The 22,144-nt window shown below is 46.2% G+C and overlaps 3 protein-coding genes across 3 annotated transcripts in view; 2 read left to right on the top strand and 1 right to left on the bottom strand.

Annotated features, from left to right (window-relative positions):
* The window catches only part of LOC146990054 (isocitrate dehydrogenase [NAD] subunit alpha, mitochondrial), a 242,259-nt gene that overhangs the window by 146,211 nt on the left and 73,904 nt on the right, over positions 1–22,144 (top strand). The window lies entirely within an intron of this gene.
* On the bottom strand, positions 8,852–10,854 carry cebpg (CCAAT enhancer binding protein gamma). Its single transcript, XM_085768081.1, has one exon. It carries the CDS (start codon positions 10,852–10,854, stop codon positions 10,321–10,323), a length of 534 nt encoding a protein of 177 aa, XP_085624207.1. The 3' UTR covers positions 8,852–10,320.
* Positions 16,012–18,782, top strand: cebpa (CCAAT enhancer binding protein alpha). Its single transcript, XM_085768071.1, has one exon. The coding sequence runs from the start codon at positions 16,231–16,233 to the stop codon at positions 17,131–17,133; it is 903 nt and encodes a 300-aa protein (XP_085624197.1). The 5' UTR covers positions 16,012–16,230; the 3' UTR covers positions 17,134–18,782.

The following is a 22,144-nucleotide window of genomic DNA, read 5'->3' as shown; positions in this document are numbered from 1 at the left end:
ACCTCTCCTGGTGCAGCTTGTTGCTGGTTCGATGCCTTTGAACACAGAACATAAAGCTGGACACCTGAAGGAGGAGGAGGAGGAGGAGGAGGGGGTGTGGGGAATGTGTGTGTGTGTGTGTGTGTTCGTGTGTGTGTGTTCGTGTGTGTGTGAGGGTGGGGGTGGAAGGGTGTGTATTTGATGCTTCTCTGTGGATGCGAGGTCTCCCAGGAGGTCGGTTTCTGGTGGAGAGGAGGAAGCTGATTGGCTCCATCTGGATCAGATCTGCACGCTGCACGAAACCTCTCAGCTTCAGTCAGCTGATAGAAACACATTGGGAGTCAAACCCGTGACCTCCAAATACAGGATATGATGACCTCTGACCTCTGACTCCTCCTGCAGCGCATCATCGCTCCTCATGACAGCAGTGACTGTGTTGTGCCGATGCAGATGATGTCATTTTCAAATTTTTGCTGAGAGCAGCTTTTGAATGAACTATTTCTAAAATGTCTTTCTCAGAGTTCGGTTAATGTTTCTGTGGGGACGGTCTGCGACAGGATGTAAACACTGACTGTTTGTGTGTTAGTGAAGATGTTTCATTAATACATGTGTTTTGTCTCTTTAAGAAAGCACACTGAGTCCTCATAAGTACAGAAATATGTGTGTATGTGTAGTTCAGTGGCTCTGCTCTTTTAGATGCAGAAGAAAAAACTCACACACACAACTACAGAACATATTTTCCAGATGTGTGTGTGTGTGTGTGTGTGTATGTGTGTGTGTGTTCAGCTCTGAGCCAGATTCTCGGAGGAGGTGATTTTAAACAAACGTATCTTGGCAATGACGACGAGGCCATCGCTCATTTTTATGTTTGAAGTTTCGAATGTTTTCATGTCTCCACATCTGGAGAGGAAGAGAGAGCATAGCATCGTGGGAAGAGAGAGAGAGAGAGAGAGAGAGAGAGAGAGAGAGAGAGAGAGAGAACTGCATACTGTCCACACACACAAGACCAATGAGTTCTAGGTGAAGACCATTTGGTTCTTGGTTAAGACTAATGGGTTCTAGACGAAGACCAACGGGACCTAGGTCAAGGCCAACACGTTCTAGGTTCGAGGGAACTTTTGGGCCCTCTCTGTTTTCTTCTTCTTCTTCTTCTTCTTCTTCTTCTTCTTCTTCTTCTTCTTCTTCTTCTTCTTCTTCTTCTTCTTCTTCTTCTCTGTATTCTGAATTCAAGGGGAGGTCAAAGTTTAGCTCAGATGAACTATGACCATTGTCGGCCAACAGAAACAGAAACCTATTATCTAGAGTTTGCGATGGGAGGAGATATCTGCAGCATGTTCTCCTCCTCTGCTCAGTATCCTCTCCTCCTCAACGATCAGAAGTTTATTTATAGACTGTCTCTAATTACTCACTCATCGTTAACTGATCAAATTCATCATCATCATGTTGAGTTCTCTGTGAGGAGAACAGCACTGAAGTGAAAACATGTGGAGGAGCTCAGCTGGTGATGGTGCTGAGGGAGAAGGAGCAGGAGGAGGTGGAGGTGGACTAATGTGTGAACCAGCATGTTCTGCTGAGCAACGCTGAGGGGAACCTTCAACTGGATGAGATGAAGAACTGATTACAGGTTGTGGAGCAGGCGATCTGGAGACAGGTGCAGGCAGGATCTAGGAGGCCACGCCCACACACGCAGATGGACATGAAGGACAAACTGGGGATAACCAACCACGAGGGAGGGGGAACGACTGAGCGTGAACAGCATCCTCCAGGCTGGCACATAATCACTGGTGACGAACTCATCATCAGCAAACATTAGATGCTCTTGACCTATGGTGGCCCAGAGAGGTCAACACACACAGAGAACACAAATAACCAGACAAAACACAAACAGCATGTTGTGTTGCAGTGTTTCATGAGTTTTTATTGTTTGTGTATTTGCAGCATGTTTGATTTTGTTTTGATTCCTGCAGTTAGTTATTTCTTTTGCAGCTCACCTCTCCTGATGCAGAAGATGTGTTTTGGGCTGTTGAGATTCACCCTCTCACTCAGCTCAGCAGGACCTGGCTCCTGCAGCTCTGCTCTCCTCAGACCTGCTGCTAATAATAAACTTATCTAAATAGCATTCAAGCATGAAATCATCCATGAAATCATATAACACACACACACACACACACACACACACACACACACTGGCTGAGTAATGTTCCTGATAACTCCTCTCGCTCTCTGCTGACCATTAATATCAGTTTATGTTCCGCTTTTCATTTCCAACACTTGCCGCTCGCTTTTCTGGCCAGAAACACCTTCGCACGCCCTGAGCTCGACCTCCTCTCCCACAGGTACCAAAGAGGGGTGGGGGTGGGGTGTTATAACCACTGGTGCCAAAAACCAGGGGGATCAGTGATGGGGTTTGGAGGGAATGAGAGGTTTCAGCAGCTCCGTGTTTCCTCACATCTGCTGATCTGATGCTGAATAAATAACAAGGAGAAATCAGAGAAATCATCATCATTGTCTTCTACACAGCTTCTCTTAGCACCGACGGCATTTCCCTCTTCTTAAACTTCCAAAAAACCTGCAAACACCTGCTAAAAACTATAAACACCTGCTAACAGCTACAAACACCTACTAATATCTACTAATACATGCTAATAACATCTGCTAAAACCTGCTAGTAACACCTATTAACACTTGCTGGTACCTGCTAAGACCTGGCATCATCTGCTAACAGCAGATGTGAAACCACAAATTTAACATTTTACAGTGACCAAACTGTTGCCTCTCTGCTCAACAACACTATAGCTACCGTTAATAGGACTGAAAACAGCATGTTGTTAGACTGAGATGATCTTCTACTGGGTCGAATGAACTGAAGGATAAAAACAGCTGCAGATTCAAACTATTCCTATTGTTGTGTGTAAACAAATCACATTGGGCCATCAGTCACAGAGCCTTAGGATCAGCCCAACTTTTCACCCCCAGGCAGAACCTCTGCCATATGGAAGACTTTAAAGCAACACAATGTAAGATTTAGCTAGTACTCTGGGTGAGAAGGGCAACTGTCTGCTATGTGTCATAAATAGGACTATATGCTGTATCCCCGGAGAAGAACAATAACCAACGGGAATTTGTTGACGCAGCCGGTGCTGGTACTGTTGATGGTACAGGTGCCATTGCCGGTATTGTTGCCGGTACTGGTACTGGAAGTTGCCGTTACCGTTACTGGTGCCAAGCAAAGAGGATTTCGTGTGTCGCCGGAGCTCTAGAGGGGAGGCTGGTCGACTTTGCGGACCAGCACAGGGTGCTCATGTGTGGGTGAGAGGAGCAGGGAGACTGGGTTTGAGCTCGGTCTCTGGAGCTTAGTGGAGCTATGGTGTACCAGGATCACGCTGGTGCTATGTTTCTACCTGCACAGGGAAGTTACACATACTGCAGTTGCAGACAGTGTGACCCCGCTCAGGCTGCAGCAGTGGCTGAACTGTTTGCTTGAAATCTTCTTCACACCCCAATTGCAACCAATTTATTAAATGCGTTTTAATTTTTGAACGCCATGAACGAATTCAGTGGAAACCTGATGCGTCTATCTAAACCTCTGCATGTACCCCTCCTCATGCAATAATTGCGCACGTGCTGAGAGTCTTCAACGATTTACAATATACGGAAAAGACGAAGCCAGAGCCTGAGCTTATGCTAGCTTTCTAAATTCAACGAGACAGTTGCAGCAACGTTATGGCAGAAGAACAAGCATTGCGCGTTCCTGTGCTCTGGAGGAGTGGCCTCAGAGAGTAAGTGTGAAGAAAGGAGTTTGGACTTGAATTGTGTATTTTCAAAACTTAGCCAGCTTGAACCGTTTTTCCTACTCTATCTTTACCTGAGAGTGAAGCAGTGAGTTTCAACAACACGCAGTGAGACTCAGTGAAAATAGATGTGTTTATTAGTACAGTGTATATGTGATGATGTTGTCAGAGGAGACCCGCTGGCTGTTGAGGTAGGTTCATCTTCAGATTAACTTTAACCTCAGTCTCAGAGCTGTGGGTCTGAAGCTCCACCTCCTGCAGCCTGATGACGGTGTCCCCCATGTGCTGAGACACAGAGTTTATTTTTAGATGCTGACATGACCAATCTGACAGGCTGAGAGTTATGGGAACAATGGGAGGAGGAGGAGGAGGAGGTGGAAGGACTGGTTCTGTGTGTGGGGGGGCCGGATGGGGGTGTTGACCAGCTCAGTGTCAGGCAGAGACATTTGAATCGCCTCCAGTAAAACCTTTACAACTCACTCCATCTGGCGACCTTTGACCATTAAAAGAAAAAAAAACTGTCCCACTTTAGTTTATTGGTCTCAGGCGATGATGATGTCATCGAGTCAACAGCCTGTCGATCATTCACCATCATCCCGTCTGGTCCTGTTTGCTTTTCAAGGTCGATCAGTTTGATAAACGTTAATCAATTCACAGTCTTATCTGTCCACACATGGACACACGCACACACACTATGCACAGAGCTTTGACCTGTCAATCAAGAGGGAAATTCCCTCAATTTAACCCCTTAAATCTTAAAAATGTAGTTCAGGCGAGGTCATCCGGTGTCAGAGTAGCTTCAGTCTGGGCGGACCAGCTGTTACAAAATAATCTGTTGTAGTGTCTTTAAAAATACTTTGAGAAAAAATGAAAATCAGTTGAAGCTTCATTTTATTTGAAAATCTCTCCACTTAGCCTGCTGTGGTGGTGATGATGATAATGAAGTTCTGTGAAGTTTATTTTAATATAGGTTAAAGCAGAAGTAAGTGATATATTTGTGTTAATATAAGTCTTAAATAGTTATATCTTCCGACAGCAATCACTTACATAGAGTGTTTGGTCTGTCAGTCACTCTGCTCTGCTCTGAGCCGAGGAGAAAACATTTATCGTATCCTACAGTTTTTATCCAATGAGGAGAGAGAACGGCATGCAGGGCTGTGTGTGCAGCCAAGGGACGCCGTGAATGTGGCGACGTAGGGACGAGGACTGTTATGGTGCGTTCAAGGAAACTCGTATTTTTCCGACCGTGAAGTCGTACCAGTTCGATCTGGTACGAGTTCACGAGTCAGAAGTTACGAGTGGCCGTTATAGTGACCAGGGCCGGCCCCTGGCATAAACACTCTATGCGGTTGTTTAGGGCCACAGCCGTTAGGTGGGGGGCCACATGATCAGAAAGGTACCGGGGTTCATTCAAGTCATTTAAACATCCTGAGGTCTGCATGTGCACGCTATGAGCTTTATATGTCATTTGAAGTCAATATTCAGCTTCTTTTATCTCACATTTGAGACATTTGGTGAAAACAGAATGGCAGAATGACAACATTTGTGCTCAAAAAGCAATCTTACAAAATTTCATTTTAGACTTGTTTTCTACACTTACTGTATCTATTACTGTATTCATATCCTATTTCAAGCACCAAAACAGTTCATTCTCATGACTGAAGGTGTGTTTTCACAAGGGATTTGAATTTGTTTTCAAAAAGCAGACCTCAATTTTCCAGCATTTGGCCTAAATTATTTCTTTATACAGTGTTCTAGGACAAACTGGCCTCAGTGTGCTTACAGCGGAGGTTCTAATATTTAGACATAAAACACTTGAGTATTGTTACTGTTGTATAGTATTGTTACATCGCCTCAAACCTCAGAGGGCATTAACATGTCTGTATTCAGTTTTAACCAGTGATTTGGTGTTTGCGCTTAGAGTGCAGGGCCACAAACAAAAATCTTGCTTAGGGCCACCAAAATCCTAGGGCCGGCCCTGATAGTGACTTTCACAGGTAAAACAGGTCGGAAAAACACGAGTGGGTTGCCTGGAACGCTACAAAGTCGTAAGTTGTGACTTGAAGCTGTAATTTACGATTCCAAAAGCCTGCCTGGAACGCAGCATTAGCGAAAACGACCGGACCACTTACTTCTGCTTTAATTAACATTGGACTGACCTCTCTCTCTCTCTCTGGTCTGTCATCTGATTGGCTGCTGCTTCTGTCTTGTGGTTCCTTGTTGACCATCCAGCTGCTTTCTGTTTGACCAGAGACCACTTCAACTACAGCTGCTGCAATGATGACCGTTCCTCTTCCTCATCCAACATCTTCATCCCGTGACCTCTCCGCCCCTCGTTCCAAATCCTGAGATGCAGCAATATACTTTTGTACACTGTAGTTGACATCACATTTTTGCTCATCTCTCTCATAATATGCATGTCACTTCATTAAGTCATGCTGTTCGGACAACTGAACTGAATTCATTAGTTTTCATATGAAAAAAAACAACATAATTTACAAATGTACTCTGGACAGTGGGACTATGTACTGTTTACTTTACATTTCAGAGTTTCAGAAATAGATAAATGAGAGGACAAGGGTCCAGGGAAAGAGGACAACCCTGCAGGAGGGTGTGGACATTCAGAGGACTTCAGTGAGGAGACTGTGCCAAATGAGGTGGATCAACATAGAGCTGCATGAAATGTGCCAATGTGCCATCATCCTGTATGGTGCAAACCAACACGTAGGATTTTGAGGAAATAATGTGAATACAAAAGAATAACAAATCCATTATTGGTATTAATTCTCAATGTGCTACTCATAGACTGTATATAAAAGAGGTGCTACTGCACTTTTCTGGATAATTCTGTTTGTTCCATGAACATAATCAGCTTCAAAATCATAAGCGTTTGAAACAATGTAATCCTGTTGTCCACTACAGTGGACATGCTGTGAATTTTGAATAAATAAAGTTTTCATATTTTTTTCTTCGCAATTTTGTTTTTCACCACCCAAACACTTTAAGTAAAAAAAAAAAAGGAGGATTATGCTCCAACTCACTTCCCAGTGAGCCTTGAGAACTTTTACTTTCAGTAGTTTGGAGATGTCTGTGAAGGTTTTAGTAACTTAGAATGTGGGTCAGAAGCCAGAGGGTCCTTGAGGAGACCTGGCAATTATTCATATGTCACAGGCTCCAGGAGGCCCACTGGTCCTTAAAGAAGTTCAAGGAGGTTCAAGTCCCTCAGTTCAAAGGTCAGTGAGGACGTTTAATCATGATTCATGTGTTTTATTCTAATGAATAAATAAAATGAGGGGGAGGAGGGAGGAATCTCCGGGACATGACAGCGTGGTACGAGCCCCCTCCGTGGGCTGATGGGGGAGGACAGACCTTTGGCTCACACTGCGCTGAAACATGACGAATGGATTTCTGCCTCGTTCGCCCTCTCACTCCTCAGCACTAAAACAATCAGTAAAAACAATGAAGACGAATGACAGGAAGAGATCGACAACGAGAGAGTGCACAGAGATCACGGAGAGGAGAACGTAGAGAGGAGAGCGTGGGGAGAACATGCAACGTCTGCTCACAGAACCTAGAGGTGAAAAACATTTCAGGCATTAGCAGGTCTTTAAAGATGTTTTGGGGTCCTTGAGAGGATGCAAAAAGGATAAGGATTTTATTTTATTCTTCTACTGGTCTGAGATCAGGTCCTGTGAATCTTTGAGAAGGGTAAATGCGTTACCGATACTATCCTGAATGCCAACATGTCAACATCTCCTACCTGCTGAGTATTTAACTTTAGTTCAAGGTTGACATCGTCATCTTTCAGAGCAAGAGTCAATAAGAGTATGAAAAACTTAAACCACTTGATGGTGAGGAGGAAAATGAAACATGATATCACTTCCTGTCAGCATCCTCTCAGAGTTTAAGTTCATGACACAGACTCCAAATCATTTTATCTCATTCATTTTTTTACATAAAAGACAAAAACACACAGATTCTGTTTTATAGTCAATTTTAATTTACGACATGTTTCTGCTCTCATATAAAAAAAGCTGAGTGACAGTGACAGAGAAATGCTGCCCAGCAACATTCACACCCAAGCAGACGACCCCCACCCACCCCCACATACACATCAGTTATTGTACAGGAAACAGCACAACCTCACCACCCCTCCCCCCCACCCCTCATCCCCATGCAAAGACTCCTCTATAAACATGCTGCTGTAGAAAAGACTAATGATAGAAAAGTGAAAAAGATGAAGGCGGAGCTCAGAGAGTCACTGTTCAACAACACTGCTCCAGACATGTGACGCATCTCTACAATCTTCATCATCATCATCATCATCATCATCATCATCATCACGTACAGGCATACGTCACATCAGGTCCGTCTCTGCAGCAGAAAATTGTCACGCTTGAGAATGTGAATTGGGTGTTGATGAGTTAAAATCCCACCAGCCACTGACATTTCAAACTTGAGGATGGCTGGCGTGTCTACCACAGGAAACAGATCTGACCTCAGAACTCAAACCTCAAGACACATATGAATTTTAGATTAATGAAACAATAATATTAATGATCAACCAAATGTTGTCAGTCGTCAGTCCACCTGTTGCCTTAACATTAGCCTGCTAGCACGAGGCTAGACACTTAGCCATTTGTGATTTTTGCTGAACATATTTTCATGGCAGTTTCATTTTTCTTTTTACAATTAATTTACAGTGAATCCTCCCTTTACTTAAATTATTGACACCTGTGGATGATTCATAAGAAAACTGTGGATGAACATTTCCTTGCCAGTAAAATCGACCATCTTGACTTTTCCATTGACTCACATGTTTTAAGAAACATTTATGCTAAAAAATATTGTTTTTCACAAATTGTAAAACAAGAGTGTGAGGTTACTGTCCCTTAGCTCAGTCTCACCGTGAACTGTAAATGTAAAAGGTACCAACTCTGCATTTTGTTAACGTTAGCATGAACAGCTGTTTACTCATCAATCTAGAGGAAACACTCTGAGATCAGTCAGTGTCAAACTTTAGATGACCTTTACTCACCAACAGCTGTTTTTCAGCTGTGGAAATAAAACACTTTTGTTGTTATCAGCAGTCTTATGCCGAAGCTAACATAACATGCTGTCCAGCTAGCGCAGTGTGGCTAGACCTGTCTCTGTAGCGTTCGAAGCTGTTTGTCAAGCTGCTGAGTGCTACTACTGATAATGCTAATGCTAGCTGTGTAGCCATAGCAACACTGACAAACAGCTGCTTTAATGAATGAATTTAAAAACCCATGTGAAGCACTGAGGACAGTGTTTGTTTGTGCGCTGTGTGTAGAAAACTCCTCTGAATCAGAACTGTGATCGACCACTGTTGGTTCAGTGTTGCAGCCTGACAGGTCAAAGGTGGACGCGGTGAGATGTGGGCAAGGGGGGCGTGTGAGGTGGATGTGGCGGTGGGATGCTCGGTTGAGCTGAGGAGCAGCAGGATCAGACACCACAACATTCCTGCAGGAGGCGAGGACAGATCCACGCCCGCACAAAGCTCATAATTACAACACCTGATAACAACATGCCGCTGCCCCGCCCTCCTGCATGCCGTGTGGTCTGCTGACGGGGCGGGGCTGCGGGCGGCGAGGGCCTGTCCAGATCTGCTCACAACTCATTAGCAGACGGCTAACGATCCGGCCCAGTTTAACTGGATTTACCTAAAGCTGCAGCTCATCTGGGGGAACCGAGTCCACACACACACACTGACACACACAGACACACACACACAGCTGTCTGGACCAAGACTGCTCAGAAGGTGGAGGTGGGTCTGAGTGTCACACCTGTGGCTGATTCATCAGTGCTGAGCTGTAACATCTGGCTCCAGCTGTGGGAGACACATTTTTGCTCTCTGTAATTAGAAGCTCTGTGATTGGTCCAGAAAGTGTGATCTCACTGAAAGTGAAATCACAGAGCAGGGAGCGGGAGCCTCCAGCTGAGTTGACCTGCGGATGCAGCAGCCACAGGTGTTACAGGTGTGACCCCGGGCTGTCAATCAAACATCCCGCTGCTCCTCAACTCTGCGTTTAGTGACTGTCGGTTGTTTTGGCGGGAAAGAGCAGAGCTGTCGTTCAAACGTGACTGTGCGGCGACAATGCAGGAACGCAATGTTAGGTTCAACAAAGGAAAGACGTTGTCCTGTGAGGACAAAGCTGCTCAGGAGACACCGGTCCGGGTTCTCAGTCTCTGCAGGCGAGTTCGTGCTGGAGTTCACATCTCTCCAATAAATCAATCAGTGGATGGATGACACAACATGACCTCTGACCCCTGTGTGCTCTGGTCTGGCTCAGATCAGAGTCCGTTACAGTCACTGTGACTGGTTTCACTTTAAAAAAGAGTCAATAAATTAAAAACACGGTTGTCCTGGAACCTGCTGGTGTTCGTCAGAGCCCCCCAGGTTCTCCAGGACCTCGGCTTGGGTAAATGTGTGTTTAGTTAAAATGAGAGAAGAAGAACGAACCAAAGAGAAGAACATGTGAAGCCTCCAGAAAAGCTGCAGATACCAAACATCCCCGTGGCCGTGCCCTCACTGCCCGTTGGTGGAGGCGTTGTTGGGGGCGGGGCTGGAGCCCTCGGCGCCGGCCGGCGGCTGCACGTTGTCGGCCAGGTTGTGGGCGTGCTCCAGGAAGAGGTCTTTGAGCACGCTCAGCTCTTTGCTCAGGAGCTTGATCTTGGCCTCCAGACGCTCGTTCTCCTCCTTCAGCTCGTTGACGCGCTGCTGCGTGTCCATCGCTTTCTGCTTGCTGCGCATGCGGCTCTTCTTCACCGCCAGGTTGTTGCGCTCGCGGCGCTGGCGATACTCGTCGCTGTCCTTGTCTGCTGGGGGTTTCTTCATCTTGCTGGGGGGGAGGGCCTTGCCACCTCCGGCTGAAGCGTTGGCGGGAATGAGCTGGGGGACCTGCTGTAGTCCGGCTACGGCTGCTGGCAGGGAGGCGGTAGAAGAAGAGGAGGAGGAGGAGGAAGAAGATGAGGAGGAAGAGGAGGCGTGGGCCTGGCTCTGGATGACGCTCACGCTGTTGTGGTCAGATGTGGTGAGTTTCGCCTGCGACGGCCGGCTCATTTGGATGTGTTGCCTGCAGGTGGCTGATCTGTGACCAGAGTCTCCTCACGTGTGAAGATGAACCAGGAGGAAGTAGGAGGTGGAGCCTGGAGGACAGAGGGACAGGGTCACTGAGGGTCACAGTTACATTACCACTAACAACTTTCTGCCGAGGACCAGCGACACGTTTCTACCTCACCTATTTAGCACCGAACACCACACACTGTTCTGTCAGTGAATGTTAATGTTGTTTGGACAAAATGAGACATTTAAAAGACATCACCATAAAACCAGACAAACAGTCTGACATACAGTTCATGAAACCACAAAGATTCAGCTTATGCTCCATAGGAAGATACTGTAAATACCCATGTGATCTGAGTGTGACAGCAGCTGCTTGACTGATGAATGTGCATCATTGTTGCTGCTCCACTGTGTTGCTATCGTTGCTGCGGCTACGGCTCCTCACCAAACAACACATCCTTGCCATGTTTACATCATCAATGAGAAATGTTGTTTACCATGAAACCAGGCCGACTGATCGACCAGCTGATTGACTGATCAGCTCTGGAGCCTGCTCAGGTGCTTTAACACACCTGCAGCTTTCTCTGACCGAAGCAACCAATGAGATTGAGTCTTACACATCTGCAGTCAGCTCTGCAGATTCTCAGCTGACCTCAATCCATCAGTCAGGATGGGATTCACCCCCCCTCCCCACCTCACCGGTGCTGCTGCTGCTGCTGCTACTGCTGCTGCTTTTACCACCCCACCCCGGACATCTGACGCGATAATTGGTTGGATTCTTGTTGTTCCGCACGGCAATTAGTGCCTCCGCTCTGATTGGTCAGCGCGTTGCTATGCAGCCAGTCAGCTGTGCGCAGGGAAAAGCGCTCCGGGTAGAACCAGCGGAGCTCCGGCTGTTGCCTGCTGTTGCATCATCGTCAGCTCTTTGTGCCCAGAGAGGGGAACTCCGGAGTCATGCGGGGCTCAGCAGCTCAAACCTCAGTCTTCGCTGGACTTTAACTCGGTTTAAGTGAAATAAAAACACGACAAACACACACACACGAACTTCCGCCGAACCGACACCAGCCCGTGAAACCCGACACCCCGACACTTTAACAACTTTTAGGAGTGGAAGCAAAACAGTCGGTGGACTGTGGTGGGTTTAAGTCGAAGCCCCCTCCCCTCCTCCTCCTGCTGAACACACACACACAAACACACAACCCCGGCTCTGGCTCTGGTTTAGTCTTTAAACACGAACAAATCTACGGGTTCACTTTGTCACAAACAGCCGCGGAGCCGGGCATCTAGCCAGCTAGTTAGCTCCAAGTGCTAACCGCCGCTAACGTCTATGTTCTTGTCGCTGGTTGGCAGTGGAAACGGGCTAAAGAGAGTTTACCTTCACCGGGCCGCGGTAGAGTCGACCATCCGCCAGGGCGGGAAAAGTTCAGGCAAAAGTTGGAGTTAAATTCCGTCTGTCAGAGATCCGAGTGTTTTTGTTTGGAACATGGAGAAAGAGTCGATTGCGAAATCTCTTTTACCATGTACGGCGATGTCCGGGGTCAGCCAATCAGAGGCCAGAGGTGGGCGGTCGGCCAGCTCTCCGCCAATCAGAGGCGAGTGTGTGGCAGAGTGATGCAATGCACCCGGTGATGGATGGATCATTTGGCCAATGAGAGAGCGGCAATGGTTTTGTTTATGTAACGTGAGGTTTATCAAATGAGTTCATAGATGTGTGACTTCATCTGGGAGTGATGAGGTTTAATCAGCGTGAAAGTACTAATTTGTCCAGTTTAGAGTCACCCCTCAGCACTTAAACTGATGATCTGTCACCTGTGAATGAGGGGGAGCCGCTGATACATGGACAGGTTAATTAACACACACACACACCTGGGGCACAAACCTGTCAAAAGCAGGGCATTTATATATAGCCTATTCAAATATATATTTTTAAATAAAGACCTTGTCATATTTTAATTTAGTTTAGGAGCAGGTGAATAAAACCCCCACACATAGCTGCTACTACTACTTCTACTACTTCTACTACTACTACTAATAATAGGCTAATAATAATATAGTAATACTTTTTATTATTATCATTATTAAAGAGAAATTCAAAAACTTGCATTATCACAGCAGAAATAAATAATCAGTACATTACTGTAATACATTAAAAAGTGAAGACTACAGAGAGGAGAATAAAACAATAAGTGAGTCATCTTAGGAGAAATGAAACACCTGAGGGTGAAGCAGGAAATGCTTGGATAACAATTTGTTTTAAGAAGGTACTCACAGGTCAGAGGTCGTTCCAGTCTGTTTTAGTGATTAATATTGTATTGTCTATGACTGTTTAATTATATTAAATACATGAATTAGTATCATATGTGATAATCAGTATCTTATGTGATGATCTGTATGTTGTGTTAATATAGAGAAACTGGCTCTCTGTTTCTTCCAGACAAATGCTAAGCTTCTTCTGGTCTCATACAAAATGTGATGCCATCATTCTTTACATTAATTTCCTATATGTGTGTGTGATGGTTGTCGCTGTTTCCTGAATGTTCCCTATTTTATTATAAACCAGAGGATTTGGTTTATAAAGTTGTGGAACTGTGTCGAGAACACAATGTATACATCCACTAAGAAATGTGGTCAAACTAGTCCTACACCCACACACCTGTCACACACCTCCAGGTTTAAACACCTATAGTATGAGACAACCCTGATGACATCACTGTGACACTGAGACACGGAGAGTTTGTTTCATCTGAAATGTGTGAAGATCAGAAGCAGAACAGGTCAGTGAAGGCAGCACTTGTATCACAGCAGAAATAAAATCTGTCAACTGTCAGGTCTCTGATGTGTGATTAGCTTGTTAAACACTGCAAACCAGTCAGAGGTCAAAGGTCAACATGTTTAACGCACCATGTCTGAGTCATTTGCTCTCCCTGTGCCAAGTCAAACTCAGTCTGTGCCAACAGTGTGAAGTACAGTGTGTCCTAAAGGCGTCATGGCTTCAGCTCCGCCTTTTATCTTTGCAGGAAACATTTCGAGCCTGTTAAAATGTTAAAAGGACTCAAAGATTCAATGACTCAAAGATTCATGGACTCAAACATTCAACGACTCAAACATTCAACAACTCAAACACTCAGACTCTGAATCTCCACCTTCAGGAACCACTGGAAACTTCCTGGAAATGCCTAAAACTGCAAAACTTATCCCTTTAACCTTTAACTAATAAAATGCCTCCAAGGGTCTTTAAAAGATCAATGGAGCCCCCTCAGCGAACACCTAACATCTTCAAGTTCCCTGAAACCTATTCAAAGACGACTGTATGAGACTCCCCCGAAACTCTTCAACGATCCCACGAACTTCCTCATTAATCTTCTGAACATCCTCAAAGAGTGAAAGAACCTTTCGAAAGTTTATCATAGGATTTATCAAACTCCTTCAGCCAGTTCTCTTAGTTAGTCAAGTTTATTATCAAGTAGGCTACTGCACAGAACAAACTTAAAAAAAAACAAAAAACAAAAAAAACTCTTGGAGAATCCACTGAACACCAGATCCCCAAGAAAATCCACAAAGTCCCCTGGAGCCTGGAACTGTCTGAAGAGATATTCAAGTACACATGGAACCATTCTCATTGATCGTAGGACTCAATCAAGCATGAAACCTCTTTAATAAGTGCTAATATCTCAAAGGTCCATCACATATCACTGTGAACTCCTCAAGCACCTCCTCGACCGACTCAAGGGCCTCTCTTCCTTGAACCCTCTGAAGGACTGTAAATCACCTCAAAGCCCAGCTGAACATTTTTAGTTTGCAGAGATTGTCCTCAATAAACACCCTGGAACTTCTTCAATGACCTCTGGAAACATAAACCAACATATTGTCCTCAGAAATAATACATGCAATAAAACATTAGCCTAATGAATGAATGAAAATGAACTGAAATAATGACGTAATGACCCAGTTTGTCCAGGTCACTAAGGTCAGGTTGTTAGACCACGACCACGACCAGGAACCGCTCCGGCCTCTGCCGACAGAGGGCGCTCCGGTCTCACTCACTTGTTCTGAACAACTTCAGAGCCCCGGCACGAACCTTCTTGCCCCTGTTACCCTTGCACAGTACCCCCTCCCACCCCCACCCCCCAGTGTCAGAGGAGGATAACTCACCGTCTGCAGGTAAGACACGCGTGGGCAGAGTTTAACACACACACACACACACACACACACACACACACACACACACACACACACACACACACACACACACACACACACACACACACACCTGGTGTGGTCTGATTCATTAAGCTAGATTTAACCACATAATTGCATTACAAACACATAACTACAATCTGGATACAAACATCAGAAATAACAGTAGCCTAACACTTATTAAACATCGGATTTTAATGATATTCAAAGAATACGATCTTCTCAACAGAAGCCTGTGCAGCTGCAGGATCACAGATCTCAGGTCAGACGCTCGTTATTATCAGCAGCTCTCTGCAGCCTGAACCTCCAATACAGACTCCACCGCTGCAGCTCAGCCTATGTGTCGGGATTTTATTTGGGGGGTGGGGGGCATTAAAGTGTAACACAGAGATGGAGCCAGACTCGTTCTGTGAGTTCCACACAGAGTTAATATTTCATATCAGACACTGAATGGAGCAGCGTAAATGTGTAACAAACACCGCGTCCTAGTAAAACTTACTGCTAATTCACAGCAGCGTGTCTGAGGCAAAAACTCGAACCTGCAACTTGAGATTTGGTGTCAACCACGAGAAAGGCGAAGTTTCTGAAGAGCTGCTCAGCCGGACTGTGGATCGAGTCTGGTTCCGTCCAGGTCTGACATTGACCTCACTGCGCCGAGTCCTGAGTGGGAGCAGTGAAGTGAGTCCGGGCGGAGCAAGTCCTACACGGAGTTCTGAACTCAGGCTATAATCAACATTTATTCTAGTTTGTCACACAAAACCTTGTGTGTGTGTTTGTGCGTCTGTGTCTGCGAGAGTGTGTGTCTGTGAGTGTTTGTGTGTGTGCGTGTATGTGAGAGTGTGTGTGCGTGTCTGTGAGAGCGCGCGCTTGTGTGTGTGTGTGTGTGTGTGTGCGTGTGTGTGCGTGTGTGTGTGTGTGTGCCCCGCCCACTCCCTCCTGCTATATAACCGCAGTTTGACAGCTCACAGTTTACTGAGCAGGAGGAATCAGACCGAGTCCGCTGCATCTCACCACTTCCCTCCACTCCTCTGCCCCGCCACACTCTCCAGCCTGGTCCGGTGTCACGGCGCCACAGCCAGTCACTGCAGGTCTGCAGGTCCCCGACCCCCCTCACCCGAGGACCCAACACATTACTGGACTTTCATCAAACTGGATTCCCGGAGCTCGTCGCCATGCATGCCCGGGTTTAGATTCTCAATGGAGCTCTCTAACCTGTACGAGGTCGCGCCCCGGCCCCTAATGAGCAGCCTGACGCACGGACAGCAGCCCCCCTCCGGCTACAGAGACCCCGCAGACCTCGGCGGTGAGATCGGAGACAGCGAGACCTCTATCGACCTGAGCGCCTACATCGACCCGTCGGCGTTCAACGACGACTTCTTGGCCGACCTGTTCCACCACAGCTCCCGGCAAGACAAGCTCAAGATCATGAACGGGGAGTACGAGCAGGGGCCGATGGGCCCGGGGCCCCCGCAGCTCTACATGTCCAACTACATGGAGTCCAAGCTGGAGCCGCTCTACGAGCCGCGCATCCGGCCCGTGGCCATCAAGCAGGAGCCCCGGGACGACGAGGACCTGGCCCCGGGCATGCCCCCCACCTACCACCACCCGCACCCGCATTCCCAGCAGTACTCCCAGCATTCCCAGCAGCAGCAGCCGCAGCCGCAGATGCCGCACCTCCAGTACCAGATCGCGCACTGCGCGCAGACCACCATGCACCTCCAGCCGGGACACCCGACCCCCCCGCCGACCCCAGTGCCCAGCCCGCACCAGCACCAGCACCAACACCAGCACGGCGGCATGAAGCTGCTGGAGCACCGCGGGGGCGGGAAACCCAAGAAGCACGTCGACAAGAGCAGTCCGGAGTACCGGCTGAGGCGCGAGCGCAACAATGTGGCCGTGCGCAAGAGCCGGGACAAGGCCAAGATGCGCAACATGGAGACGCAGCAGAAAGTTGTGGAGCTGACGACCGATAACGAGAGACTGAGGCGGAGGGTGGAGCACCTGACCCGCGAGCTCGACACATTACGGGGCATCTTCAGACAGCTGCCCGACGGATCCTTCAAACCCATGGGCAGCTGAGAGACTACTGACCCGCCGGACCCGGACTGGGAGCAAACCGGGACCAATTGACTGGACTCGGACTGGGACCAGACCGGGACCCGGACTGGACCCAGACTGGATTTGGACTGGTTTACTGCTGGATTTACACACACGGCTTGGAGCTATAGCTGTGACTGAGGCAGCTGATCTGTTCACTGCAAACATCTGTCTGAAGCCAACAACCGCGCTCAGCTCCCGAACCTGTTCTCAGAAGAACCTCGGAAACACCTGGTTGTGGAGGTGACCCTGGTTGGCTGCAGGTGAAATCATCTCATTGGCTGATCCATAGACTCAGAGTCGAGCTCAGACTTGTATCTTTGCAGTGTTCAAGTGCCTTTATAAACTTTTTGTGCAAAAGCCAATAAGCTCGCCCCCTGTGCCCCCCCTCCCCCGGTTGTTTTGTGCCTTCGGACAGACTCGTGTGTCGCCGCCCTCTGAGAGCAGCTAAATTCGGGCTATGGATGATCCCAGATCAGCCTGTTGCATGTTTCACTTTCTGTGTTTTATACAAAATGTGTCTGTACAGTGACGTCACTGCTTTATATATATATATAGGCTCAGTGTATGTGTGTCTAATGCATGGATCTATAGACCCCCTTCTCCCCCCACCACCACCCCGAAACAAGCTGATGTACCTGTGGACCTGTTTGTCAGCTGGAAACCTCCTACATCCACTTTAATTGTTTCAGGGGTTCAAATGTGTGTGTGTGTATTTTATCTTTGCACTATGACACAAAAAAGCTTCATGTTCCTGCACAAAAGCCCCCCCCCCCCAAGTTCCCTGAAGGCTGATGCTGTGGACATACAATGTTTCCATATGTCTTATAATAATGAGTTCTCTCCCTGAGTCTGGTCATTTGATGCCAAAGTGAAAAACTCTCTCTCTCACACACACTCTCTCTCGCTCTCCCTCACACACACAAACACACACGCAGACACACATACACACACACACACACTCTCTCTCTCTCTGTCTCAGACTGGAACTGAACTGTGGTACCTGCTTCTTCAGGTCAGCGTCCTGACCTTATATCTCTTCTGCAGAGGGGATGTGAGGTTTCCAGAGGACGGCAGCTCTGTCATATGCACTATTAGTGGTGGAAGGAGGCGTAATGTTGTGTGTGTGACATGTTGCATCATGGGTACTGATCTGGAACACACCTCTTCTTCATATGTGTGTTTATTGTGTTTATGTTGTTAAGAAAAAGTAAATGTGAAAAGAGTTTTTCTGTCTATGCAACACGTCGCTTCCTCTTTCCACTGTATTACACACACACACACACACACACACACACACACACACACACACACACACACACACACACACACACACACACACACACACACACATACACATACACACACACTCACAGAGTGCCTTCTTATCCTCTGAGATGACTTTTGACCTCTTGTTGATCTGCTATGTGTCAGCGAGGAAGAGGAAGCTCTTCTTTTTTTTTTTTTTTTTTTTTACAAAATGATGTTAAACCGATGTTTGTTAAGGTCTCAATTGTAAAATAAACCTATATATAAATAAATATATATATAAATACATATATATATATATATAATACCAAAAATTCTGAACTATTATAATAAAACATAATAAAAGAGCTTGTTTTATCACATTTTGTGTTGTTGGGTCTCTCTCATTATATCAGTCAATAGGGGGCGCTCTCCCAGCCAGCCTCACACACAGTACAAAGAAAGATAGAAAAACTGGTCCAGGATCAGTAGACATACAGCTCAGATGCCGAGACTCTGGTCAAAGACAGGATGAGGTGAAGCTGCAGCTGAGGAAGAGGGGGAGGAGGAGAGGGAAGAAAATAAAGACTGAGTTTCATTGTTCTCTGTCTCAGTTCTCTAAACCCATTAACTGCATCAAGCTCCTGTGATGGTCTGACACCGGTGGGACTGCTGAGCTCAGATCAGCGCCAAAACAGCCTCCTTACATATTCATGAACTTCAGATGCTGTCAACAGAGAGAGAGACACAGAAAGAGATACGGAAAGAGAGACAGAGACAGACGGACACACATACAGAAACACAAGGACAGAGGCATAGACACAGATATCGAATGACAGAGACAGAGAGTAAGACACAGGGGAACAGACCCGGTTCAAATAATAACTGATTTGTAACATGATGGGGGTCCAGGATGGAAAGGAGGATTTATTCTCCCTGGGTGATGTGGGGAGGGGGCGTGGCCCAGGACCTGTGGTTTCACCTGGGAAACAAGAATGAGTCTTTCAGTCTCTCTCTGTCTCTGCCCTTGGCTGCAGCATCTTCCTGTGGATGGAAGACATTAGCCTGTTAGCGGCTGGAAGCTCTTAAAGGTTCTGCTGGCTGTGTCTCTCTCCAGGTCTGAGTCCAGGACCGAATCCAGATCTGAGTCCAGGACCGGGTCCAGGTCTTCAGTTGATGGTCCTCTCTCACGGTCCACTGAGTTTCATTTCAGGTTCACTGCTTTCATTCAGGAAGCAGCAGAATCTATTGTTTAATTGTGTTACCAACTACAAAGGCTCCTGGACTGGGCTTGTTTTCCGGCTCGTGGCGTTGCTGCCATATTGGACTCTGTGTTTAACGGTCCATAAGGTCCAGCAGTCGTTACTGTCGCAGGCAACGGGGACCAGTCACATCAGTGGACCTGCTCACTATGGGCCGCCATTCACGACCCATCTGGGCTACTATACTGCAGCTTCCGTCTCTGCAGGATGAAGCTGGGGGGTCGTAGGCTGAGCAAGGTGTGAGCAGACACCAGGGGTCAAAGGTCACTGTGCAGCGTGAGACCTGTGTGAGGAGGAGCCTGACGGACGTTGTCCTCCAGACGAGTGGACGAGCTATTTTCATCTGCGAGTGTTTATAGAGTCAAAGATCTTCAGAGCTGCTGATTAAACATTAACCTGCTGTTTGCTCTCTGGTGGACTCCCCTCCTCCTCCCCTTCCTCTGCCTCTTCCCCACCTCTCCCTTCTCCTTCACCTCCTTTCCACCTCCCTCTTTCATGTACCTCCACTGCCTCCTCCACCCCCTCTTCCTCCTCTCCACTTCCTCCTCTTCCTCCTCCTCCTCCACTTTCTCCATTTCCCCTTACCTTCCCCTCCTCCTGCTCCTCTCCATCGCCTCTTCCTCCACAATTATCATGTTTTCCTTGTGAACCCCCTGACTAAGACTTCAGCCTCCCCATCTGGTTGTCCATCTTCCCTGCGGCCACAGGGGTTTTATGTCACACTGACGTTGTCCTTTGACCTTTGAAAGTGTCATCACTTTATTTTATCCTAATTTGAGTTAAATCGTGACGGTGTGTTGCTGATCAGGTAGCTATGACCTTAAACTTTGACCTTTAATCATCAGGTTCTTTGCTCCTTTACCTGTGTGGCCAATAACTATACCCACAGTAAACTGACCCTTCACATGCCTGGCTGTGCCGAGTGAAGACACTGCTAACACTGTTAGCTTTTACAACTCGAGGTATAGTATATAGACTGTTAAAGTGGTACATAAATGAGGAGTAATGAGTTTTATTACAGTAGCTGAAGTTAACATGTGTAGACTCACGTGATAATAATAAGAAAATGTTCTTTGTTGCTGTGTTTTAAATGATTTTTACAGAACACAGAGACTTCAGAACAGTTTCTGCCTGAAACTGTGAACCTGTTGGACATAAACTGTGTCACACAAGAAGACTGATGATAGCTCCTGGACTTAATGTACCTCACCTCTATCACTGATGGACACAGTAAACATAGCTCACAGTGAACCGGTTGACTACACTGTTGCACGATGCTCACGTATACATTAAGATTTTTCTTTTTACATTTTAACACAAATTCATGCCTCTGTTATACAAACTGGACAGTAAGGTTAACCTTTATGTTTTCCACAGCCCTTTTATTTTTATATACGTTTCCAGTGTTGGAAATTGCTAAAAAATAATGCAGTTTTAATGTGAAATTAAGTTATTTATGAAGATTTGCTTTGCCAGCTTGTAAGGAGCTATCTGGTTTGAATTTTAACAGTAGCAACATGCACAATATTGTAATCCTACAAAACACTGACAGAAGTTGATTTTGTTATTAATTATAACACCATTTCTAAGTTGACTTTAGTCAACAACAACATAAATAATAGAAAGGTTCAAATGTTGCTCTCTTTGAGCACTGGCAATAAAGGTTACAGAGATAGATATTAGAGGTTGTGTTTATTATACACTTGTTGGTTTTAATGAAAAGACGGAACAGAAATAGACTGTGAGGTATGTGCTAAATCTGCAGAAGAAGTAGCCTACAGTTAAATAGGTATGAAACACAATTATGATGAATGTGTTTTGAATAAATCTATAATGTATATGAGCCGGCCTACTTCTGACAAATTAAAAATTTTTTTTGTCACTTTTCAATTCACAGTTAAGAGTGTGTGATGTGCAGAGAAAAATAAACAAAGCAAATGTCTAAACAGCTGGTCTGTCATCTCATCAAAGGAAGCTGGTTTTCTGGCGTCATCAACACAGCCCCATACGAAACACTACTCCTGTTGCACTAGTCACTCAGTTTTCAGTGTGGACCCTTTGAATCACAGTAAAACACAAATTCTCCAGTGAAAACACAATTTATCACATATTTATTCCAGCTGTTGGTAGAAGTGTCTGCTTCAGCTGTTGTGTATGAATTTACAGTATGACGATACTCTATGTATGGTAAGACAATATTCTTCTCTACATTGTGTACTGTGCTCAATAGAGGGTATGCATGTGACGTCACGGTACTCGGAAGTCGCTGTGGAACGTCCACTGAGTGGCAAAAAGACGAGTGGCAGAGCCGCCAAAGTTTAAAAACGAGCAAGTAACGAAGCAATTTTCTCAGAGCCTCATACAAGTCTGACATGTCTAGCTTTGCCAGCATGTAAAGCAGCATGACCTAACAGAGCTGCTAAAAATCTTGAGGATACGTCTTACTTTGACCGAGTTACATTCAAGAACCTGACGGAAAGTAA

This window comes from Trachurus japonicus, chromosome 3, assembly GCF_045865225.1.
Source record: "Trachurus japonicus isolate A0001 chromosome 3, Traja_1.0".
Lineage (NCBI taxonomy): Eukaryota > Metazoa > Chordata > Actinopteri > Carangiformes > Carangidae > Trachurus > Trachurus japonicus.
Note: the sequence above shows the minus strand (reverse complement) of the source record. Positions and strands in the feature narration are given on the sequence as shown.